Here is a 26,756-nt window from a genome sequence, read left to right as displayed (position 1 = left end):
CACACACACACACACACATATCAAATATGCTCTCACCAGCAGCAACATGGGTAAAACAGGGGAAGAGAATTAAGATAATAAAGCTAAAGAAACGTATTTTCTCAGGCATTTCTCCTGACTGTTTCAGGAACTGACCAAGGGAAAGTTCCATAATCAAAGATCAACAGCATCAACCATCAAAGAAATCTTTATATTTTACATACATTGCAATTTATGGACAACCACTTGTTTCAGTCTGACATAAACCACAGTCCTTTATACACACAATGTAAATAAGGTATGCTGTGCTAATAAAATGAGTCCCCTTTCCCTTAACAAGGAAAGACACAAACCTAATAAATATATGGTTTTACAATATAAATCACAGTGGAACAGCTTTCCTTTCATATGTTTTACAGTCGTGCATTTTCATTGCTTAGCTCTATCTATATTTTAAGATACTCAGCTTTATTCTTCTTGGAAGAATTATCTGTGTAATTTCCCTATTAACTTTTAACTGCTGTCACACTGAAAGAATTCTGTAGAAGGTTTTAGGAAATGTGAGTTTAGGTTAGTTTCCAACATTAAAATGCTGTGATTTAATGTTCTATATGTCATGTGAGTAAAAAACAAACAAACAAAAAAGTCTTGTAAAACACAAATTTCTTGTGTATAGAAGAAATCTAAAGTTCAGCACTGAGACTTGAAGAAAGTTTCCAAGTTTCAGGAAACTGGTCATAAGACACAAGTATATTTTAAAGTTCTTTTGCTTGTTACATTTGCTGGAAAAGTGGGGAGATAAATACTGTAGTTGCCTTTAGGTGGCAAAAAAACCCAAAGTCAATGGTAACTTTTTAGAGAGTTCAGAGTTATCTGAAGAAGTGTAAATGCACACAAACCTCATACCAAGAACAAACTTAGTTGGTCTCTAAGGTGCTACTGGAAGGAATTATTATTATTATTATTATTTTATGGAGTGTTAGAGTAAGTCAGCCTTGCCCAGCCTGGTGCGCTCCAAATGTTGCTGGGGCTGAGGGGAATTTTAGTCTAAAACGTTTTGTTTCGTGACTGCTGCGCATGTTGCAATCTCAGAATTCCAAATCTGCCCAGGGGGCCCAAAAAACTTGTGACAACCAGATAGTATATTTTCCAACTCCTATGGACTTAGGTCCCATTCCCCCCATAAAATATTTGAGGGGGCTGCCCCCTTAAGTTGATCGGCATTGCCATTCAAATGGTGTGTGTGTGTGTGTGTGTGCTGTATAGAGAGGAATAGGATTCTCTAAAACTATACCCTCAAACTTGAGTTTTAACCACGCTTAGCAAGTGTCACAATAGTGTACTTAAACCATGAAGAGAAGGGTGGGATGCTATTTTCTTTAATCACAAAATAAACTTTTTTTGTATTCAAACTAAATAAGCCACCAGTGTTTAGGCTAAACATATTCGATAGAATTATTACAAAAGTAACCAAAAGAGAGAGAAATGTTTGGATATTACATTCAGGGCTATTTTGTTGAGAAAGAAAAAAGTGATGACTTTAGATAAGAATCATGTGGATGTCCCAGAACAATCCTGTGCTGGAATGTTAAGACCATCACATTTTTATTTCCCCAGTTCTCAAATATATTCAGTAATTATTTTAACTTGAACTTTGCATGGCCTTAAATGTAAAAAGTAAGCACACAGAACAGCTCTACTCAGTGCTATTTGGGTGGTATAATAAATAGGCATGATACTTGAAAATACCAACTAACTTCAAGCTGAGGTCAGGAGGAAGCTCCTTGGCGAATAAAAATATATTGCATCATTACATGCTACATTGTGATAAAAGATTAATGACAAATCCAGTCCAGGAGGGATTGTTGTTTGAGGAGTGACACCAGACAATTCTTTAAAATACTCAATTAGGAGATTGATATGACTGGTCCTATTTTGATTCATACCATAGATTCAGGTTCTTTAGTCTGAACAGGTGGAACACAACACACTGCCATTCAGCTATCACTTTAGCTGATTTAAAACTATCGTTTACTTATTCTTTCAAATTTTCAATCCATTACCTAAACTGATGGATAAGTGTATTATCAGAACAAAACAAAGGCAAATAGTCTATCTTCATACTTTCTTTTACTGTTCAGCGTAATCTTTGTCCAATCTTGTGAATGCAAGATGCAATTTGAATTAAAGGAAAATAAATCAGATGCAAAGCCATTACCAGCAGGGTTTCCTCAATGACTTGTCACAGGAGCCTTTCTTAAACCTTGATGTGACCTCAAAAAAGATGCCTGGTCTTGATGATAGCACCATTTCCTTAACATAAGAAGGCTTTGGGGAGCCTTCATAGCCATCCTAAGCACACAACTATCACCAAAAAGACAAGCCTTACCGTTACTTGTTACAGGGGTGGGAGCATGTAATTTTCCAGATGTTGATGAACAACAACTCCCACCAGCTCCTACTCTTGGTCATGTTGGCTGAAGCTGATGAGAGCTGGTATGTAACATCTGGAGCCCCAAAAGTGTCCCACCCCTGGACTATTGAATGGCCATGTTCAGCTAATCATATCTCAATTCATTAAAATAAGATGTGCAACAACCTTTTGACCCTGTATGCTGCCCACTGATCATCAATGAGTACTAGGTATGATAGCTATGCTTTGCCTCCGCGGTAGGAGGCGGTTTGCTTCTGAATGCCAGTTTCTGGAAATCATGAGAGGGGAGAGTGCTCTTGTGCACTGGTTGGCCACTGTGAGAACAGGATGCTGGACAAGATGGTCCACTGACCTAATCCAGCAGGGTCTTCTTATGTTCTTAGGGAGTCGCTGTCTTAGATGTACCTACTTCAGGGTTGTTGTGAGGACAAAACTGGGGAAGTGAGGAACCATGTACAGTGGAACCTCGACTTACACCCGCACATTCAAAGTTGCGACTGCAACTTGGAAGTAAACACTGGGTTTGCCACGATTCACACATGCACAGAAGCATCCATCTGTTGGCGTATTTCAAACTGAGTAACTGCACAACAAAAGGCATTCTGAGGAGACTGCAAAGTATAATTAGGAGTTGTTTTAATTAAAGAAAAATAACAGAAGTTACATTAACTATAAGAACGTTACAGAAACATGACCCATCCAGTGACCCACCACCCAGGGTACTGAGAGAGGTACGCAGACCTCCTTATATACTGTATCCGATTGCTGATACGCCTTAAATCAATATAAACTTAACATCACCTGCTGTACTGCCTCACAGCTGCAAAACTAGGTCAGTTCATTTCCTTCTTTCTTTTAAAGAGATATTTCTGTGGAACAGTAATGAACCTTAAACTGTAACCACTCAACACCATCATCGTCTATGCATGCACAGAAGCGTGCTGCTGCCGAATACGCACACGCACAATGGCACCTCTACTAGCGTCCAGTTTCACCCAGCGGACAGGCCTCCAGAACCGATTATGATTGTAAGTAGAGGTTGTACTGTATATCACTTTGAGCTCCTTGGAAGAAAAATGGGGGATATGTTTTACACCAGGGGTAGGCAACCTAAGGCCCAGGGCCAGGATGCGGCTCAATCGCCTTCTCAATCCAGCCCGCGGACGGTCCGGGAATCAGCATGATTTTACATGAGTAGAATGTGTCCTTTTATTTAAAATGCATCTCTGGGTTATTTGTGGGGCATAGGAATTCGTTCATAATTTTTTTCAAAATATAGTCCGGCCCACCACAAGGTCTGAGGGACGGTGGACCGGCCCACAGCTGAAAAGGGTTGCTGACCCCTGTTTTACACATTGTTATGCCATTTTCATTTTCAGCCACCCTCGGCAAGCAATAAGACTAAGTAAAAATTCTTCACTAAGGCTTCAGAATATCCATTTAACTTTTAAATATTAAATTTCAAAGGAACCAGGATGCGATGCACAATGTCTGAGTTTTAAAAGAGCCAGAACTCTTGCAATATCTATTACAACTGAAACCAATACCCTAAATGAATATTTGTAACAATTGTATTTCCCAAGGCTGAAATAAAAAGCAGCAAATAATTTTGCTTTTTGGCAGATGGCTAAAATACCTCTAGCTCTGAATCTTTGAACTGGAATTCTAGTTTATTCCATGTATCAAAGTCAGTCCGCCAAACACAATAATTAAATGCCTCCAGAATAAAGGAAACTTGCCAGAATTTGCAAGTTCAATTGAAAAATAAGCATCAACTTGCATAGTCAAGATGCAGCAAAAGAAGTTGAACTTTATACCTCAAGTTATACATGAAAGCAGATGCTAATATTTTTGTTTGTGTTGTCTCCATAGGAACTAAAAGTAACAAAAGATGAAGATTTCCAAAGAACAGTTATCAGGTTTGATTTAGTACCTCCAGTTCACACGTACTAATACTTCCCTTGAGTCACAAATATTGAAATAAGCAACGAAGACCCATCTTGAAGCCTCCCAGTCATCTCTAATCTGAACTATTACTTCACCCTTGGACTGGTCCCAATCTTTTAGATAAAAGTTGGATCATAGCAGTTAATGCCAACTTAAACATAGATACATACTTATGTCCAGGGGATCTGGACTGAGGGACCTAGCCTTCAATAATACTGGTCTCATGGGGAGAATCCCATTCACCTCCCAGTCTCAGGAAGCTGTCTATGCCTGATATGTGTATGCAGCTGTTAAGGCACACCTCTGCATTATTTAGGATAAATACATTGTTGAGCCCAGTAACATATACCTTCCAAAACATTCCTCAGATGAAAATAGGGACATTTCTCACTCCCCTCCCAAACTGACCCTCCTTGACCCCTCATTTTTTGTCCCTCAACCAGAGCATTTCCACCACCACTACACCAATGGATCACAGCACCAACACCCTTCATGATCCTGAAAACCCCTTAACCCTGATTTTATTTTATGTTATTCATTGCTAGATTTGCCAAAAGAAAAACACAAACCAATAAACAAATTTTAGGAAGGGGCAAGTTTCTTCTGGGGGACGACGACGAGGCATACCCCTAAACATTTTGTGAATCTAAGTTTGGCCTCATATTTCAGTATGAGTAGGAAAATGAGAGTACTCCTAAACTTTTTTTATTTTTAGAAAAAAGCAGTCTCTCTCTCTCTCTCTCTGTGTGTGTGTGTGTGTGTGTGTGTGTGTGTGTGTAAGTACGTAAAGACTTGTCCTTTCTTCCCGCCCAGGGTGTCCCTGCTCTCTGCCTGCTTCTCAGAGCCAGTGTGTCACAGTCACAGAAAAATAGGGACATTTTGGGATCAGATCAGAAGCTGGGGTAGCTTTCATACTTCCAGGATTTTCCCTGGAAAATAGGGGCAATTGGAGGGTATGAGTAACATGGCACCAAGAAAAGTTGTCATGTTATTGGCAACCAACTATATGTACCACAATGGAAATGCGTACACAAGAAGGGGGGGGGATATGAATCTTAGGTGCTCTCTATATACAGCACCTCCCATCATGGTTTTTCTTCTATAAGACCCAGTTCACACCTTACTACAAAAAAGAGAGCTTCACATAAATACGAACTAGTTAATACTATGGGTACAGGATCTGATTTCTGCATTATTCTATTATTCTACGTCTTAACAGCAACACAACTGGTATGCCACCACCTACTTTATTTTCCTCATTCTCCCTCAAGAGGTATGAGAATTGAGCTGCAAATATAGTTTGGCAGAAAAAGAACTCTACTCATCCCAATAGTAAACTGCACCAATGGAATACATATTCCCTACACACACAAACCGAAAGCCCAAGTTAAAAGGACTACAATTTGTTGTTGTTGTTGTTGTTGTTGTTGTTGTTGTTGTTGTTGTTGTTGTTGTTGTTGTTGTTGTTGTTGTTTTAAGAAAAAGCTAGTAAATTTTAAGTCTTACAATTGTCAATTACTTAAAGAAAACACTGGATGTACCTTGAAGCTCTTTTTAGGGGGGGAGGGGAAAACCCAGCAAGGAGATTTTCTGAGATTCCCACCTCTATGGTTTGCTATATCAGCTTGCCAGTTCACCTTAAATTTGAAATTTAACATAATAGCAACTGTACTTCCCAAGCCTGATTTGCTGAAGAAATAAGAGTTAAGTTGTTTGACCAATCTCACAGAAAGAACATATGCTTTTCTATTAATATTTTATTGCTTATAAAACATCAAAGCTGGCTGCCTTCCTACTTTGTCAGCACACAACAATCTCCCCCTTTTAAGCTAATTCAAACCACAGGGAGCCAATTAAAAAAAGTGAAGCTTAACACAACCATTTCCTTCTAGTAATCTCTCTAAATTTAGGGTTTATCAGGCTTTATGGGGTCTTCTTTCCAGAGCAATTGGCATTTATTCATTTAACTACTATGTGTATAGCTAAGGGAATGAAACAAGTTCAAACGTTACCACTTGACTTCAAATTGAGAAAGACAGAATTGATTTAAAACACACTTGAGATTTCTTCTGAAAAGTTTTTCTTTTAATACAAGGAAAGATGTTACAACATTCCTTCTTCCTTTGTCAAAAAGGGGCTAAATTAGTATTTTGGCAGACACCAAAGGCTTTTTCCAGTAATATTAAATTTCACCATGTTACAGGATATGGACACTAAAAGGCTACTGAAGGCTATTGTTGCTGTTATTTTAAAAGAATCCTTAGTTGTTGTTTTTAAGGCAATTATTGTGTTCCAATGAGGTAATATGAAAACAACATTTTCCCGGTTTTTGTTTTTGTTTTTCAGTGAAAAAAAGTTGGGAAGGGGGAAATAGAAGCATATACAGTTGTACCTTGGAAGTCGACTTTGAAAGCCAAAGCATGGCTTCTGATTGGCTGCAGAAAGTTCCTGCAGCCTCTCAGAAGCCCCATCAGATGTTTGGCTTCCAAAAATAGTTCACAAACCAGAACAGTCACTTCCAGGTTTGCAACGTTTGGGATCCAAAATGTTCAGGAACTAAGCTGTTTGACTTCCAAGGTACGAATGTATTTAATTCTTAGTAAATCCAAAAAAATAAATAAAAAATCCTTCCAGTATTTTGTTTTGACTATGGCAGACCAACACGGCTACCTACTTGTAACTGTTAGTAAATCCAGTGAAGTTTCAACTTCTGTTATTTATTTATCTGATGTTTTTAAAACAAAAAGCACTTTTATCTGTCCTGACCACGCAAAATGAACTCAGTAATCTCAGCATAGGAATGCAAACACCAATAATGCACAAGCTGAACCTCAAACCCTGTGTTAAAGCTATCCAAAGCTTCAAAATTTGCATTCAATTGCATACTGAAAAACAGCACAGCAATTGCAAAATGCATAGACTCCCCGCCCCCATTATGTGAGGAATGTAGATCTGCCTCTTTGCTGAGACACTTTCACCTCTGCTTTGATTTTAATTTAGTAGTTTTTGCAGAGGAAAGGAGACGCCATCGAATACACAATAGCAAAGCCCTTTTTGGCCTGAGGGCAGCAGCTTCCATACCCCTGGGCTAAAAGTTAAAGGATTCCGATAAACCTTCCAAAAAGAGCCAATCACTGTGTTGCATGAACACAAATGTTTATTTGAGCAGCTAACTACACTTTGTATATAGTTACAGGTAGGTAGCTGTGTTGGTCTGCCATAGTCAAAACACATGCACACGAAAGTTCATACCAAGAACAAACTTAGTTGGTCTCTAAGGTGCTACTGGAAGGATTTTTTAATTTTTTAATTTTGTTTTGACTTTGTATATAGTTCTTTTCCATTTTGTTTTCATTACATTTTCCACTCAGAAATAAAGCAGAATGGAAAATAAATAAACCCTACAAACATGTGTATATATATAAAACTTGGCAATGAGGAAAGTGGGACATCCAACAATTTTAAAATTGTTCTCTATGGTAGAATTGACTAGATGTCAAAATAAACTGTCTTTAAAAACACCTTCACATGGTAGCAATTTTATCCAGCAAAAATCTTTATTTGGAGCAAAGACTTCCAAACAACAGAACTGCATAACAAATTTCCAAATCACGCATGATGTGTAACAGGTGAAAACACATGAGCCGAGTTATTTAGATTTGTTTAAGGGAACTTATAAAATGCTTAGCCTCCAATAATTTGTTCAATGTCAGATCTATTTGGTTATCTTTAGAATAACAATTGGCAGCTAACGGCAATACAGTGGTACCTCGGGTTACAGACGCTTCAGGTTACAGACTCAGCTAACCCAGAAATAGTATCTCGGGTTAAGAACTTTGTTTCAGGATGAGAACAGAAATCACATGGCGGCGGCAGCAGGAGGCCCCATTAGCTAAAGTGGTACCTCAGGTTTAAGAACAGTTTCAGGTTAAGATCGGACCTCCAGAATGAATTAAGTTCTTAACCCAAGGTTCCATTGTACATGAAACTCTCAGGGCTGCATCGCACATTACAAAAGTTGTTCATGGAAGGCTGTTTAATGAAGAGAACAATGCTATTGTTGGTATTTCGCTTCCCTCCCCATGTCCACAACAAAAACAAACAAGCCATCAGCATATGTAGTAATCAGATTATCACATCATTTACAGACTAGTCACACAATATTTTTTTCAGAGGTGCCTTCTGCCTAGGAATTCTGTAAACATGTGAGGAGAGTCAGAATCTACAACACGTGGAAGCTTTCATCAGTGACAGCTATTTTTAGCCACCTATATACAAATCCAAATTGCTGCTAAGAAGGGTAAACAACATAGTAAATTCACGCCTATTTTTAGAAAAAGGTATTTAGCACTGCACTTTGACATATGTATCATCTGACATGTATTTAGTACCTTTCACAAGCAATAATCCATTCGCCAAACCCGTGTGCTGGCATTGATATCAGCATGTGATACCAAAGTGATTTAAGGATTCATGCCTCCTACCAAGAAACATTATCATCTATAAATTACAGGCAAGCACCCAATACAACTGGTACATAAAACTCCAAATATATTAATGTACTCTAGATCGCAGTAAGTATTTGCCAACAAGCCCCTTTAAAAACTCTTTCCTTATTTAATATTTATACTGGACAGCTCAGTTGGTGGGAGCATGGTGCTGATAACACCAAGGTTGTAGGTTCGATTCCCAGGACAGCTGCACATTCCTGCATTGCAAGGGACTAGATAGTCTTTAGGGTTAATTCCAGCACTACAATTATATGATTCTTACAATAAGAACAAAAGAATAGATCTGGTTAGCAGGTGAGAGAGTGGATTTTCATGCAGCTATTTAAAATAAAATAAAAATTGTATTATGTTTGAGGCCAAAAATAAAGCAAATCAGGCAACTTCTCTCAATACTTAACCACCAACAGCACTTCAGTCTAGCATGGGGAGGGATTTTAACTGAGCTCAAGAGAAGGAAGGGTTAACTTTCACGGAAAACTCACGCAAATAGGCTTGTGTCTGAATACATCCCTAGCACAATTAGTGGCTGTCAAATACTGCCTGTGCCAGACTGCTGGAAAGGCGAAATGAATATCCAGGGGGAGGGAAGAGGGGAAGGAGTATCCTGGAAAAAGGCATGGATGACTGAAACTTTGTACAGGAGACCTCTCCACAATGCAACATTTTGTTAATAGACCCCAAATGTGCTTATATATTACAAACTATGATTTATGGTGTATGTTGTTTGGGATTTTAAAGACATTTTTCAGAACACTGAATATTTCAGTCCCACCATCCATCCAACAGAGATTATATAACACACACACACGTGTGTTTGTGTGTGTGTGTGTGTGATAAAGTTACACACACCTTAAAACTCATAGGCTATTCAAATTTTACAGGCATGATTAAAAGGAGTATTAGATCACAGCTGACTGGAATGCTGAACTCCAGCTGGACACCAGCCAACCGGGCCTCATGGTAACCATTGTGTTTTTAAAGATCCATTTTAACAAAGTCATTAATATTCTCCTCAGGACTTCAAATGCATGGCAAGTAATCCAACTTGGCAACAAACCTACGGAAGATGGTGTTACTTTCTGCTTTCAGCCAACTCACTTTCTTGAGCAGATTTGAAGGGTTAGGGCCCAACTCTTGTTTTCATACATCAGGGCATAACCAGCAAGACTTCATGATGTAAACCGGGTAAATATTTGTTTTGTATTATATTTACAAATACTTAAATTAAAAATTGGTTCAATCTAGGGTGCACCAAACACGATATAATTTTGATATTCCTTCAACTGTAGCACATTCAAAGACAGGTGAACCCAAAAATACCTGCCACAAGGTTTTCACATTCAACTTGTTTATCACACAGTCTTTTTTACTTTCACAAATATTCTAAGCTGTGCTGGAAACTGAGATAGGAAAGCTTAAGGTGCTAAATGGCACCTTAGGCCTAGGTTATGGGTGAAACGATGGAATGTCTAGGCCCACTTTTTTATAACAAGGATACAAAGCTGAAAATGAATGAACTGCAGCTAAAATCTTATATTCATTTTTCACATGGTCTAGTCCAGGGGTCTGCAACCTTTAAGACACAAAGAGCCACTTGGACCCGTTTCCAAAGGAAAAAACAACAACTGGGAGCCGCAAAACCATTGCGACATTTAAAACAAATATAACGCTGCATATATTGTTTCTTACCTTAATGCAATAATAATAAATAACATATAGGAGCCAATGCAAAGTATAATTAGTAAAAACAACAAGAATAAGTTCTTACTTTTTTGCATTGACTCAGGGGCGTACCCAGGATCAAAACTGGGGGGGGGGGGGAGAGCCATGGTCGTTCAGGTTGTGACATTTCAGCACGGAAAGGCGAATGAAACCAAAATTTTAGGGAAATTATATATAATTATAGCAGTGCTTTATTACAGTAGTTATTACAATTATTTGCTTGGTTTTTTAAAATTTTTATTCTAGTTACATGTCTTATACCAGGGGTGGCCAACACCCAAGAAACTGTGATCTACTTTCAGCAGTGATCTACCCCCGTTTTGGGGGGTTCAGCTCAAAGTTGTTTTTTGGGGGGGTGTGGTGGGTGGGAGAGAGGGCTTCCCCCTCTAAGATAGGTTGGCAAGCGAACTAATAAAGAAAGAAAAAGGGGGGTGGGAATGGAAAAGTAGGGTGGAAAAATATAAATTGGGGGTGGGGTGGGGTGGGGAGGATATCTATTAAAAATATGTAGTAGTTTAAAAAATAAAAATAAAGGGGGGAAATCTTTTTCTTCTTTTTCCTTTTTTTGAAAACAAAAACAAAAGGGGAAGAGAAAAGAAAAAGGGGGGATAGAGGGAGAAAAGGGTAATAATAAAAATTCAAATAGAGTGGCTGCAGCAGCTGTGGGGGGTGTTTGTTTGTTTTTCGTTTGTTTGTTTTAAAAATGGGATTTCTCCCCTTGGATTAAAAAAGGAGGGGAGGAAGAAAAAGAGGGGGGGTGGGAGAGCAAGGCAAAAAGCCAAAAAGCAAAAAACAGGTTTGAGGGGGGGGGGAATCGCGCCAGGCACTGCAGCGTGCCGGCCTCGGGGCTCCAGGCCCCCGAGCCGCCCTTGGGGCCGTCGTTGAGCATGTACACCGCCCGCAGCGAGCGCTGGCGAAGCACTGGTTGGCGGAGGTTTCAGAAGCAGCCTGGATGTTTTCGCCGCCGCCACCCCAAAGCAGCTCTACTTCATCCTGTCAGCGACCATCACCGCCCTCCCGTCACAGCGACGCCTGGCCCGCCTGCTCCGCCCTCCGCGCGGCCTCTTTGAAAAGGATTCCGCCCGACAGGGGCCGCTCAGAACAGGGGCCGCTCCAATCGGCGGCACCACCTCCAGCCGCCTTTATTATCCCGACTCTTTTCTCTCTCTCTCTCTCTCGATAACTCGCAAAGCCCAGCTCCTTCTTCTCCCCGCCCTAACGCCACCCTCATTGGCACGTTCCCCTCAAACAGGAACAGGCATCCCTGCGGCTCATTGGCCGGACGAAGCGTCGCTCTCCCGTGCCCGCCTCCCGCCTTCATCCTCAGTGGCTACCTCGGCGGTAAGGCCCCGGCTCCGAGCCTATGCGCCAAGGCGGGCGATCTGTCCTGCCAATTGGCACGCCGAGGTGGTAAAAGCTCAGCCCTCCCCACACGCTTATTGGTGTGAAGAAGTCGCTTCCTCTCTCTGGGAGTGGTCAAGGTGGACATCAATCTTGGGTCTGTTCTCGGGAACCCCGAGAGGGCTGAGAAAGACCGCCCAGCTGTTCAACGTTGATGCGGATTATTCATGGTTTTTTTGGCCCTTTTTTTTGCCGATAACCATTTAATTATTATTGAAAGGGCATTGAAAGGGGGCATGCCAGAGCCGCAGGAGACCTGTCAGAGAGCCGCATGCGGCTCTGGAGCCGCAGGTTGCTGACCCCCGGTCTAGTCCTTATCTGAGGACTGCAAAAAAACAACAAAGAAACAAAAAACCAAAGCCATGCTTCCCCTGCCCGCCCCACTAATATTCTTAAAAGAGGGTCTCTTCTTCAGTCTTCAGAGAGTGGCTGGAAGTGGGGAGGCAGAAAAAGGTCCTCCTTTCCTTCCACTCTGCAGTTTTAATCTGAAATCTTAGGTGCAGTACTGTGCCCAGAGCTCAGAAATGGCTTGTGCTAATGAAATTCCTTGTCGCAAAACGTGCCTAGAACAATGGGAGTTTTGAACGGTGGCTTTAAGATAGCAGCCCAAATGCCTCTTGTTAAGCAATGTATATGGATTAGCTTGAAAATGAGCTCTCTACAATTACCGTATAGTGGGAGTAATTACTACAAGCAGACAAAAGGAGGGGTAACAGCACCAAAGCCAATACTTTTCAGATTTGAAAAAAACAACAACTTGCAATGCTTATGACTGCCTCATGAGTTGTTCTTCAGTGTAGATTGTTTAACTTATCCAGAGAAGGAACCCTCTCTCCCTGACCAGTTCCCTCCCAGCTGCTCACTTACCTGCCCTGGAAGTAATAGCAACAATAGTAATAAATTTCTGGAGGCCTCTCTCCCTGATATCTGGACTCTGGAAATGTTATGACAGTGTTCCAGGAGCAAGAGGCCATTATGCACTCACTTCAACAAAACTAAGTTTTACATCAGCCCTAGAAGGTGCTCGAGCTGTGTTTCCCAAACTTGGGTCTCTAGCTGTTTCTGAACCACAACTCCCATCATCCCTAGCTAGCAGGACCAGTGGTCATGGATGATGGGAATTGTAGTCCAAAAACATCTGGAGACCCAAGTTTCAACTCTGAGCTTGAACTCTGGCAACCTGCAGGGAAAGAGAGGCCCAGATTTAGAGAATAGTTGCTAAAGATGTCTGTCTCTCTGCCTTCACCATTCATATTTAAAACCTGACAGATTCTGGCCCATGTTATTTAACATCTTTTGCATTGAATGGGAAGAATCATTCAAGGTGTTCAAGTTCATTGTCATCTATATGCAGGTGATGTGAAGCACTTTTAAACTTTTCAACCTAATACAAAGGAAGCTGTTGAGGTTCTGAACTGGAACCTGGAGGCATTAATCAGCTGGATGAGCACTAAGAAACCGAAGATTAATCCAAACAAGACACACATGCTCCCGATCAGAAGGGAGATGGCTTTGGAACAAGAATTCTGCCTGGTTTGGATGAGAATGCACACACACAAACACATCTTGAAAAATCAGGTTCACAGTTTGAAAGTGTTCCTAGACTCAGTTTTCTATCTGGATGACCTGGTAGCAAAAGTGGCCAGTTGCAAGAAAGTCAGACCTGGCTACAATTAAGAAGAAAGGGAGCCTGAGTAAAATCAAGATCAGATTAGTGCCATGTGCTCTATATGGGGCAACTTTAGAAAAATCTTTAGAAGACACACTTGATCCAGAATGCAGCAGCAAGCTCATCTATAGGACCATGTTACACCTGCAACCTTTGTGCCCACTGCCATTTTTTCCAGACACAACTCAAAACTTTGGCAATTACCTTCAGTCCAGGATAGCTGAATGATCACCCATACCATCCTGCTTGTTCCCTAATATCTGGAGAGTTCCTTCTGTGCTATGTAGCCGTTTTAATGGCTGCATCCATATTGTGGGACATTTGCTGCATGAAGTGTGGATGTCCCCTCTCAGGCTGTCTTTTGGCAGTAGGGAAAGACATTATTATTTAGATACGCGTTTACTCAAGTATCTGCTATAAATAATCATGGTTTATCAATGCCTTTTATTATATTTTATGATACTGTTGATTCTGAATTTTAGTAAGCCACCCTAGTGGGATAGAATTTCTATGGAAGTATCACAAGAGGTCTCTTGCACCAAGGAGATCAAAATGGAATATATAAGCCATACCTGAGCTACAATTTTTAACAGTGTGTCATGATCAAAAGTAGAGGAGGAGTCGCCCCCCCCCCAGAGTGACTTAGAATTTTTTTTGTATTCAGAGGATGGCGTGGAGGGTTGTAGTAATATTACTCATGTCAAAGGATCCTGCTGAGCAGGGAAGATTAGCTACTCCGGTGGTCCAGAGTGTCCCATTACAACCCACTCGGGGGGGAAATGGAAATATGTTAGATGCTGTGACAACTTAATCTACTACTCCTTACAGTGTACAGACATCTGGCTCAGCCTGTATAGACATAATTCAACAGAAGCAATAGAGAAGGCAGAAGTTATCATCAAACATACACATTTACTATCCTCTGCATTGTCATTTGAATTATTATTAGTTTAAAACATGACCTCTTTTTTATCTACATAAGAATTTTATTCTCCATTTACAGCAATCTCTTTGTGTTATAAATTATCATGAACCAAGCCTTTTTATTTGGATGCACACACAAAGGAAGATTTTAAAAAAAGGAATACAGAGTCTGGATAAATTTGTCTCCTACAGCTGTCCAGGAAGAGATGCTAAAAATGATGGTTTATCCAGATGCCCTGCAAAATCTAGGGGAAGCAGTCTTCAAAATAATGTGAAAAACTTATCTGGCTCACCAGGAGAATACAAATGCCTTGTTAGGTTACTACATCCCACAAACTAGCCAGCTGCGAAGGAAACAGCCTGGTGACAAACCATACCAGGAAAGCAGGTCAGGATTTCCTGCTGTAATAGAGCCTGCTACTCAAAGAGAAGCTAAAAAGAGGGTCAAGCTGCAAAAAGGTTTCCTTGTAAAAGCTATGTCATAAATTGATAATAGGTAGCAGCTTAGAATTGGATTTCCATTCCATAGCATTTTCGATTTTGTGCCAACCTTATACTACCCAAATTACCTTGGTAACCAAATTTTCCATAACCTTTGCACTACAGGTGCAAACATACAGCTTTAACTTCAGAGTGGGAAGTAATTCCTTCCTAAACCCAAGGTTTTTGTATGCAGCCCACAAGCTTCTGTTTTTTTAAAAGGCTCTAGCCTTCATAGATTTTTATATATGAAGGTCAAGTTTCTGATATGAGGATTAATGCCCACCAGGATGTTTGTGACAGATATATACAGAGGTTATTTCAGATTGTTCTGATTCTCATTCATACGCAAAGACACCAACAATTTTAAAAAGGAAAATATCACTGAATAGAAACACTGGAACTACATTAGGAACAATCTGGGCTAACGATCTGCATAACAATCTACTCTTGCGGTTCTAACACACTTCTCTGTTTCACTAGGGGCTAAACAAAATAAAAAAATTCTTTCCAGTAAAACAAACTCAGTTGGTCTCTAAGGTGCTACTGGAAAGAATTTTTTTATTTTGTTTCGACTATGGCAGACTAACACGGCTACCTACCTGTAACTGTCACTAGGGGCTGTTAGGATATGTCCCGCCCAGGACAAGTTGTGAGACTGCCCAAAACAGGAACACAACCTTTGTGCACATTCCCGGCTACAAGAGTCCGGTGGCACATTCATATGTGATTGTTCCCCAGCAGGAAGAACAACACACAAGCCATTAATTAGGCTAAACTATTTATTGTAGTTAGATGCAGAGTATGTCTCTGCTTGCCAGCTCAGTAAGGCAGAGCTGTGCATTAAAACATGTTCAACATCTCTCTCTTGAGCCAGAAGTGAAAGTGAAAGTAAAGATATACAGTAACATCACATGGTTGAGAAAGCAGATAAGACAGCTGGCTTTCTCATGGGAAAAACACACATCATACCAGCCCCGCTACTGCTTTTGCAGCTCGGTCTGTACGAATATCCTAACAGGGACTAGCATAATAGTTGTTCACTAGAGAGTAGGTTTCATGGCTGTGATTAAGAAACACACAAATAAACTGTTTGTGTATTTATATCTCTCAATAATGTTTTCATATATTCCTCATGTGCACACACAAACACAAACACGAAACACCATTGCTTTGGTGAATGAAAGTAGACCACAACATTCATAGGTAATTTTTGTTGACCAAAAGGGCTTGGGTGGGAGAGAAGATGAACAAACTATCTGCCAATTTTTAGTAAAGTAATCACAAGACTCTATTTTCTTTCTTTCGTTCACTTCTGTTTATTGTTTGTTTACATGCGTATGCAGTGGCAGCTGGTAGCATTTTGACATGGTAGAGCTGCAATGCCTAACCTTGCTTTGTTTAAACTTTAGGAAAGTGTGCCAATACACATATGCTAAGTGCTACTGTCTTCTCCTTGCTATAAAATAATAAATAAATAAATAAATAAATAAATAAATCACCCTAATGTCCGAAAGCAGGTTACAACATTAAAAGACAATTGGAGCTACACTTCTATGCACACCTATGTTGGAAGAAGCTGGCTGAGGCTGATGGGACATTGAAACAAACCAAGAAGTTCATTAAATCCTACAACCTGTAGCAGCACACAAGATAAGCAAACCAACACTGTGGAAAATACTGGCTGCTTTCAGGCTAATTCCTAGCAACTAGTGAATTTACAATATTCAGCAGGCAAGGAAACGAACTGCATATTGATGAGTTTCTACACTGAAATATTAAATATCAACACATGTCATTAAAGCAACTTGCACTGCAAGAGAAAGAAGCTTCACTGCTCATTTTTCTAGAGAGTACAAAAAATAGCTTTTATAGACTCTTCCCTCATCATAACAGCATCCTCTTCTATTTTTGAAGCACTGTCCGGAGTTCTAAGCTATAACTTCACATGAAGGACAAAGTCCGCAGGGCAATAAAAATCAGAAACACAATCAATTCCTTGTTTGACTTTCTTCAGAAAAGGATAAGTGATAGCAGCACAGAACCCCAAACAGATGACTGACATTACCAGATAACAATTAGCTTAGGTTAATGGATAACACTTTGCCAGGCTCCTACAAATGTCAATACAGCACATCAGTAGCTATAAAACACCCAAGGGAATGGTTAATATCACTCTAGGGCAGACTGCCTTATTGAGGAAAAAGATGGACTGGCTGGTCAAGTCATTACTACTAGTCATGGTTGGCAGTAGTAATGCTTCTGAACACTGGTTGTGGAAACCACAGAAGGCGAGAGTGTTCTTTTACTGAGATCCTGCTTGAGGGTTTCCCATAGGCTTCTGGTTGGCGACTGTGAGAACAGGATGCAGGACTAGATGGGCCATTAGCCTGAACCAGCAGGCTCTTATTATGTTCTAATTATCTTTACCATCCCCCAAAATCAGGAAGCAAAACAACAAACTCCAGATTAACATGGAAAATGCAGAGCTTAGGCCTTACTTTGCTTTGGCTATTTATTGGGTTCAGTTTTACAAAAGACGGATCTGAAGTGAATGTTGAAGTATCACTACTTGATGTATCATCAAGTGACTTTATTATTATTCTGGCTGCAATCCTGTAGCCACTATAGAAGTCAACAGGACTTACTTCCAAGCCAATACCTACAAGATTACGCAGTCAGTTTAATTTTGCTGTGCAAGTGGACTCATACAGTCATACCTCGGTTGACGAATGCCTTGTGACTTGAACATTTTGGCTCCTGAATGCCGCAAACCTGGAAGTGAGTGTTCCGGTGTGTGAACGTTCTTTGGAACCTGAACATCCGACGCAGCTTCCGCAGTTTCCTTCAGCCAATTGGAAGCCGCACCTTGGTTTCCGAACGTTTTGGAAGTCAAACAGACTTCCGTAACGGATTCCATTCGACTTCTGAGGTACCACTGTACTTACCCAACATTGGCTGTCACACATAAAAACTTACCAAGTCACCAAATACCACCCACCCACCCACCCACACCCATAAAGACAGGAACCTAACATGTCGCTAGCCACCCAAACATTGTTTGAATCATCTCTCTCACTTTCCCTCACCACAAACTAACTTTTCAGAAATGAAACATTTTTTACATAATCATGCCTAAAATAAGCAGGGAAGGGGAGAAACACTACATTTGAGAAGATACCTTCACAAAAAAAGGATTGATATTATATTTCCTACAATATGTATTCTGAGAAAATGAAAGAACGAGTTTTCTCAAGAGAAAAACAATACCAACCTTCATTCCTGGATAAGGTTTCTTTACCCTCTGGTGTTTTATCTGGCATCTCAGCCGAGACCAATTCAGTGAAACCTGAGGGACATAAAGAAAGAAAACTGTTCTCATACCAAAGCCAATAGGGGAACACTTTTCTATAAGTTCAGGATACTGTTACAAGCTAATTCACACACGTCCTATAAAACACTTCAGCAAAAGGGCAAACAATGCTAACAAATTAATATATGTGAGCACAAAGAATTCACTGACCCTATCATGTGTCTTTGAGCTTGAGTAAAGTACCAAGCCGACATTACCTTGCCGACAAAGGTCCGTATAGTTAAAGCTATAGTTTTCCCAGTAGTAATGTATGGAAGTGAGAGCTGGACCATAAAGAAGGCTGATCGCCAAAGAATTGATGCTTTTGAATTATGGTGCTGGAGGAGACTCTTGAGAGTCCCATGGACTGCAAGAAGATCAAACCTCTCCATTCTTAAAGAAATCAGCCCTGAGTGCTCACTAGAAGGACAGATCCTGAAGTTGAGGCTCCAGTACTTTGGCCACCTCATGAGAAGAGAAGACTCCCTAGAAAAGACCCTGATATTGGGAAAGATGGAGGGCACAAGGAGAAGGGGACGACAGAGGATGAGATGGTTGGACAGTGTTCTCGAAGCTACTAACATGACTTTGGCCAAACTGCGAGAGGCAGTGAAGGATAGGCGTGCCTGGCGTGCTCTGGTCCATGGGGTCATGAAGAGTCAGACACAACTGAACGACTGAACAACAACAACAAAGTACCAACAGTTTGGGAAAACATTTCCTTTAAATGTTTAAAGAGAGCCAGTGTGGTGTAATGGTTAAGAGCGGTAGACTCGTTATCTGGGGAACCGGGTTCGCGTCTCCACTCCTCCATATGCAGCTGCTGGGTGACCTTGGTCTAGTCACACTTCTCTGAAGTCTCTCAGCCCCACTCACCTCACAGAGTGTTTGTTGTGGGGGAGGAAGGGAAAGGAGAATGTTAGCCGCTTTGAGACTCCTTCGGGTAGTGAAAAGCGGGATATCAAATCCAAACTCTTCTTCTTCTTCTTCTTAAAGCAGGAATAGGGAACCTGAGGCCTCCAGATACTGTCTGACTACAACTCCCATCATCCCTGACCAGTCCCAGCACCAGCCCAGGGCCTGACCACTGGCCATGGTGGCTGGGACTGGTGGGAGTTGGAGTCCCAAGAACTACAGGAGCTCCACAGATTAGCCATCCTCATTTAAGGATCCCTGTCTGGGAACCACCCGAAGCTAGTAAAAGGCACTCTGAGCCACCAAGGCCACCTGGTCCTCAAGTAGCATAGCTGGAGCACATCAAAGTTACGCACCTCCTCGCTCAGAGACAGTGAAACCTGAGACAAGAGAATCACCTGCTCACTGAGTCTCAACCTTAATGGGATTCAACTTCAGCTTTCTGGTCTTCATACTGCCCATACAACTGCAACCCAAGCACAGTCCATTTAAGGGGGGAGCAGGGTGCTGCACTAGTGAAAATTACCTTTTTCTCTGTTCCACTGATAAGATTCCTTCTGTAAGTGGACAGTCACCCATAAGAGTTTTGCCTCTGATACAAGGACGTAATTGGTATCTTCAAGCTAGTAACGAAACCTCACCCCAGCCCCAACCAACTAGAAATATTTCATAACTTCAATTACTTAAAATGGATTAATACTTGCTTCATCAACCAAACCACAGAGAAAGGTTGCTATTTGCACACATTTCTGGGAATAAGCCCTACAGAACAAAATGAGACACATAGCATTGTACGGTAAGTGATCGTTTTGGACTTTTAGCTGTAGAATGGGAAAAGCCGAATGAGTATGTTGGTTTTTTTTTAAGTGGCCTATTAAGTATCATGAAACCTTAGAACATCATCTTCACCCTTGCCAGCTTCCATGACTAATTTTAGAGAGATGTGAAAACAATGTCAAGTAGCAATTTACTCAAACTTCAATTAATCTTTCTTTGCTAACAGTACACTACTTGGCCATGAAAGCATCATGTTACAAGAAGCACTCAGACACAACAGAACTGAAGTGATTTATTAAAAACCTTCCCTGCTTGTATGCTACCACAAGAATGAGCTGTGCTAGTTAATATCTTATTGGCTAGAAACACTTCGGGCCTGCGTTGTTGCATTAGTTTTGCTGGTTATAATGCTAGCACTTCTGTCCTGATTTCTAATGTTCGTTTTACACTGCAGGTTGTGTAATGGAACTGTGACTTTTTGAATGCTATACTGCTTTGCTGTGCTAAATTTTAAAGGGCAGAAAATATAAATATTAAAACAATAACAGTGGAATGTGAATTGCTTATTCCCCCCAACTATTGTGGTCCTTAAGCTTAAGGTCCCAAAAGTCTACAGAGAGGGGGGTGGAAACACATGCAAGAGAATGAACTTGAAGATGAATGAGGAATCATTAGAAGTTCAATGCTGATACAGACTTAATTTGCATTTTGTTCACCCAACAATTATGGAAACGGCTTCTTTGACTGGTTAAGAAAAGAATCCTCCATTATCATGAACACACAAAGAATTAGTAGGGACCATGATTAGCATATACAAAAATGAACAAATATCCAAATCAAACCTGAGTTCATCATGTCACATGCAGATTTGTAGAGTGGTTATCGACAAGCTGCCTATGAAGTCACATAGCCTTTGTCACTAGAGGGAGTCCTGATCACACATCATGTTCAGTAAGGCAAAACAAAAGGAATCAAAGGATGAGAAAACTGCCAGAAAAAATAGATTGCAGGCACCTTTGAATTTTTCTACAGATTTCATCATGAGAAATGTTTAAACAAAACATGCCTGTTGAACACACAAACAGACAAACACACACAGTAAAGCAGGGGTGGACTCCCATCAACCAGCATGGCTAAAAGTCAGGCGCGATGGGAGTTCATGCCCAGGAAACCTGCAGGGCCACAGGTGAGACACACCTGCTGTAAGGGCTGCAGAGACAGGGCAAAACAAACCATTACATAGCAGACAAGTACAATAGTATTTTGATAGTTTTTTCCTTTTTTTCTAAGCAGATAACGGATTCTACAAAATATAACGGGAAAAGTTCTAAGCCCTTTTCCCTGGGGGTCACTCTGATTAATATAACTCTTTCCCAGACTGCTTTTCTACACTTAGGAGGAAAAGATATTCCACAGTTTCCAATGTAAGTGCATGAAAAATAATTATGTGGGCAGTCCAAATGCATAAGATATGAATATTTAGCCAGCCTGACCCATTCCAGTGGCTGTTTCAATTTAAGTTCTCACATTAAATACAAGGGAGCTTACTGAGAGATGCTGATACACAGAAAAACACTCACTCTGAAGACAATTTAAGACCTGCAGCACACAAACAACTGAACTTTACACAAGGGCAAAATTTTACAACTATAATTTGCATTGGCAAGGAGAGAACGAGGAAATAGGGTAATGTTTGGCTTGGCATTCCTTATGGTTATGCATGAGCAAAAGTCTATTTAAATCACTGTAACATTGTAATGTGGCAATGCTGCTGACTCATTAATTCTACCTAACAACCTAAGGCAGTTAACACTTTTGTTATTCCAATGAAGTCAGCATAAATAGCCTTTTAATAATCTTCCAAGGTTACTTAATGTGCTACCAAACAATGTATGTTCAGTGCAACCTATTTTATTTGAACCAAAGCAGAAAGTTTAATTTCAGTTTGCCGAACTTATAGCATTCAGTCCAGGAGCACATCTATAGGTAGAAATATGAAATGCATCCTGGAAGATGCTGTTATGAACAATCCATACATTGAAACCAGTAAGTTACCTAGGCCCTCCAGATGTTTTTAGACCCCCAACTTCCATCATCCCCCCAACCAATGACCATGCTGACTAAAGCAGATGGTGATTGGAGTCCAACAACATTTGGAGGACCAAAACACCCCTCACCCTGCACAATACAGCCTCACATTGTTAAATAAGAAAGTAGAGGTAAGGCTTGGTTCAATCTGATCTCACCACAATTCCCAGCTCTGCCTGTGTCAGTCAGAAGGCATTTCAAGAAACAATGCCCTCTGCTATTCTCTGCAGTATAATTGCGCAGATACTGATAAAATGAAAGCAAATCAAACAAGGCCTGACAGACAGACAGACTTTTGTTACTGGTGCGCTTCCACATTATACAAAGAATAGAATGAGTCATGCCTATTGGGCAAAAAGAGTTTAGGGGATAGATGCCAGAAAGGTCACAGTGCCCTATACCAGCATATTCAAAATAGTAAGAAGACTCCTGTGCACCTTCACTGGCTGGCACATGTCAGCTTTCGAACCAAATCGTTACAAGAAACAGTCCTCTTAGAAGGGAAACCCTGCAGGTTTCTGGTTAAAAAAAAAAAGGACTAGAGAACACATACAAACAGCAAGCTACTCAGAAATGCTGGTTCTCTGGGTGTGTTTGTGTGTTTTAAAAACAACAACCACTACCTGTGTTTATTTGCATATACACTAATTCACTTAAACATAAGCATGAGTGGACCTTCTTGAGTACACTGCATGAGTACACTGTCTGGCAGCCAACCACCTGCCCAACCTTTCTTTACCAAATCTGAACATATTATTAAATGGCAAAGCAGTCCGCATTTTAAGTGGCCAATTTAGAACCAGCTTCTTTTTTCTAAACATTTTAAAGAAAAATAGTGAGCCTAAAATTGAGGTTGGACATGTGCACAGCAAGAGTCAACTGCCAAAAAAACCTTTTTAGGCTGGTATCAACACGGCCAGTTGGAAGCCAGCTCATCAGTACTGAGTACATTTGTCACCCACAGACAGTTAGGAAAGGCAAGCAGGCACTTTCATGAATCATTTGAAATGGATTGTTGCATTTATGTCCATTAGCCAGTCTTCCTTTAGTGGCAACTTCTAAAGCCCCACATGCTGCAAAATTCTGTAAACCTTTCCTCATTACCAAGAAATGATGCATTTTTAAAGGACCTGTATCGTACTTAGGCCTTTGCCAGCTCATGGGCACTCAGAGATATTTTTTTTCTCAAGTGCTATACAAAAACACAGGGCAAATGTAGTCTAGTAAAAGTTCTTTGACTGCAATACTTCTAACCATGACTAACTGAACAAAGTTACATATAACACAGCAATGGGCTATGAACACATTATGTAATGCAATATGTACTGTATTAATAAACAATCCATGTACTCCTGCCAGCGCACTTCAGGGTAGGTCCCGTTTAAAGATGATGACTCATGTGTAGAGCTAAAACTAGGTCATCAGGAACAGCAGTCTTGAGCCAAGGAACCAGTTGGGTGAGGGGAATACCACACACTAACATACACTATAACCCAAGAGGTGGGAACACATTATGTTGCCAGAAAACACAAATAAGGAAAGGCCTCACTTCATTCAGAATTTCTCACAGACTAGTGAATAGCAAAAGAACCCAGTATACTTTCTAGCAACATGCACAATATGAATATAATGTAATTGTCCATTTCCTGGTGTCCTATCTATATTATGATGGTGGTGATGTTTTTACTTGTGCAGACAGTTTATAGCTTTGCAGGTCTAGAGAAAAAAAAAACTGTTCACTCCACAAGACTTGGTCAGAGCCCATGCTTCCATCCATACCAACATGCGTTAGAGGGAACATAGCAAAATAGACTGTTGTAATGTACAGAGTTCAGTCTCCATTGCAACTGTGGCTTGCGGGTGCCTTTCTGCTGAATCTGCAGATTGCTAAGAGCCACAGTGATGAACTATAATGTGGAAGGTAGCCATTCAGCCAAAAGCTGTCATTTTCCCAAGCTTATCCTATGTAGAAGTCTTTAATCATCTGCTAAGATAAAAGCAAGATCCATTTCCTAAACTTGGCAAGCAAAAGAAAAATGTGAATGTGCTCATTTCAAACCCATTAAATGCAACAATTATAATATTTCAGATTTTCATTTTTAAAGGCAAAATAAACTTAAAGTTTTTGCTATCTTTCAGTTCACATATTAAAATTATTTAACAAATATTTTGCACTCCTTATGGTACAAGTGAGCCCAGGGGCATATATTTATAGGCACAACTTACATAAGGAGCATCTGCATATGCTTTTCAAAGTTCCCAGTGCAAAGTCAAGATGGTGTATTGAAGTTCACATCAAGTTTGAGGAAATTTACTAAATAATTCAGAGGGGGCCAATTAGAATATGCAAAACATGAGACTCCTAATCTCAGGGTTGTGGGTTCAAGCCCCACATTGGGCAAAAGATTCCTGCATTGCAGGGGGTTGGACTAGATGACCCTGGTGGTCCCTTTCAACTCTACAATTCAACAATTCTATAATCCTCCTAAAATGTATCAGAAAATATGGCCCAAGTCATTAGATGGCACAATGTAGGCAGAGGCAGAGCAGCTCCAGCACCCAGAGCGGCCCGTGGGGGCGGGGTTAGCTGCCTGCGGGGGGGGGTGCTGCCACCACTGTCAGGCGTCCCAGGAGGGTGCACTGGCAGTGGCATGTGTTCCAGGGGGGCACTGCCTGTGGTGATGTCACCCCCCTCAGGGATAGCACTTGGGGCGGATCACCCCAACCGCCCCCACCTTTCTCCGCTACTGAACACAGGTATGAGCATATATCCTGGCCATGGCGTTTGTCATCTTCCATGCAATTGTGAATGGTTGTTGTATTTACTATGTGCATGAACACCAGCTGATTCACAACAGCTGTCAGTTTAGAAATTTGTGGTCACAAATCTTCAAAGTCCAGTTAGGTACCACAGCTCTCTGCTGCAATAATGTCTGTAGAACACTTTGGTGTAGTTTTCCACACAAATGGTCAACAGATGTAATATGTCTCAGGAATAAAACCACTCTGACTTTTGTACTGTACAGTACTTTCTGCTAAAGAGATTCCTAGTCAGATTAACAACCATCTCTTCTACAGGTCAGAAAATTCCACATGCACTCTTCAGAGGTGCAATGGAGGTGAATCATTTACCATGAGATACATGTTTAGAGGATTCTTACAGGTGTTATAGTGCCACAGTCTCCTTTGCCCAGTGTTTAATAGCAGTTTTGGAAACCGACACTTAAAATAAGGGGTGGGGGGAAATGAAGTTTGCATTTTCTGTGGAAATTCCACCATTGCTGGCGCAATCTTAAAAGCAAAACAAAGCCTAAACAAAAAACAGCTTTGACAACAGTGGCATTCCTTTGATTAGGCTCAATGCTCAACTCCTTCAAAATAAAAACTATTAGAAAAATATTTATTTTTACAAAAGGTCAAAGGAAAAATATAATTTTTCCAGAGGGAAGCCAGATGTTTAGTTTCTCCTCCTCCAAAAGCGATACTTTTGCTGATAAGTAGCATTTAGTCCCTGTTTTCAAAAAGGTTCGTGTTTCATTTCCTCTGCTTTAAAGATCCACATCACAACATTTAAGCTAAGTATTTCATGCATGTTGAAATCGTTCCATGTACTTTTGTAGGAGAAAGAGAGACAAGAAGCATTTTCCAAGCACAAGTATAGTTGTTATAAAATCAGATATAAAATGCTGCTGTTCAACAAGTCACTATTAATTTCAGTAGCTAGTAGTACTACCTGGTTGGTACTTGTTTACATCTGGTCAACTTGACCCGTAGCCCAGTATATGCTTTGGTATACTTGTACAGCTTCTAGGTTACCCCACTCATCTCAGTAGAGGTAGCAGCTCTGCTTATTCTATTCTAATGAACAACAAAGACCTTGGAAGTGAGGGGGACTTCGTGGGTGCACATCCAAGACCCTGCAAAGGGTTTGTTAGAGATGCCAATAATTGCCTGTGATTTGGAGTTGTGCATACCCTGTTTTTGTGAAAAAGTGTCCCAGAAAATGCAGCAGAAAAACATTAAGAGAGCTAGCATATAAACATGAAACTGCTGGGTCTTGTGGGTACAGAAACATGATAGAACAGTATGTGATTTTAAAGTCAATCAGTTCTTGTTTAAGCACTTATGGATCCAGTCACCAATTTGAGGATTTAAAAATGCACACTCAGGTCATATCCACACCAGAGATTTAAAGCACATGAATTTTCCCAAAGAATCATGGGAACTGTTGTTAAGGATGCTGGGAATTGTATCTCTTTGAGGGGTAAACTACAGTTCCCAGGATTCTTTGGGAGAAGCCATGTGCTTTAAATCTCTGGTGTGGCTATGACCTCACATGCAAAACATGAATGCACAAGAAATATTTAGATCTGCATGGCAATTCAAACCACTCCATGGATATTTGTGGATATTCAAAGATGCAGGAAGGCAGCATTATGGAAATGAAAGAATATGTTTCACATAACATCCCTACATCGACTATATATATTGTCCAGTAGCACCTTAGAGAACAACTAAGTTTGTTCTTGGTATGAGCTTTCGTGTGCAAAAAAAGCT

At 40.6% G+C, this 26,756-nt stretch overlaps 1 protein-coding gene across 3 annotated transcripts in view; it reads right to left on the bottom strand.

The window, feature by feature from the left end:
- Nucleotides 1-26,756, bottom strand: part of PLEKHG1 (pleckstrin homology and RhoGEF domain containing G1) — a 99,918-nt gene that overhangs the window by 56,509 nt on the left and 16,653 nt on the right. For all 3 annotated transcript variants that reach the window (XM_033143987.1, XM_033143986.1, XM_033143988.1), the window contains one exon: nucleotides 18,342-18,416. In XM_033143987.1, the coding sequence (XP_032999878.1) occupies nucleotides 18,342-18,390 (49 nt within the window). In that variant the 5' untranslated portion in view covers nucleotides 18,391-18,416. Of the gene's footprint in view, nucleotides 1-18,341; nucleotides 18,417-26,756 lie in introns of those variants that run through there.

The sequence above is a fragment of the Lacerta agilis genome, chromosome 3 (genome assembly GCF_009819535.1).
Source record: "Lacerta agilis isolate rLacAgi1 chromosome 3, rLacAgi1.pri, whole genome shotgun sequence".
NCBI lineage: Eukaryota > Metazoa > Chordata > Lepidosauria > Squamata > Lacertidae > Lacerta > Lacerta agilis.
This window is presented reverse-complemented; position numbering and strand designations above follow the sequence as displayed.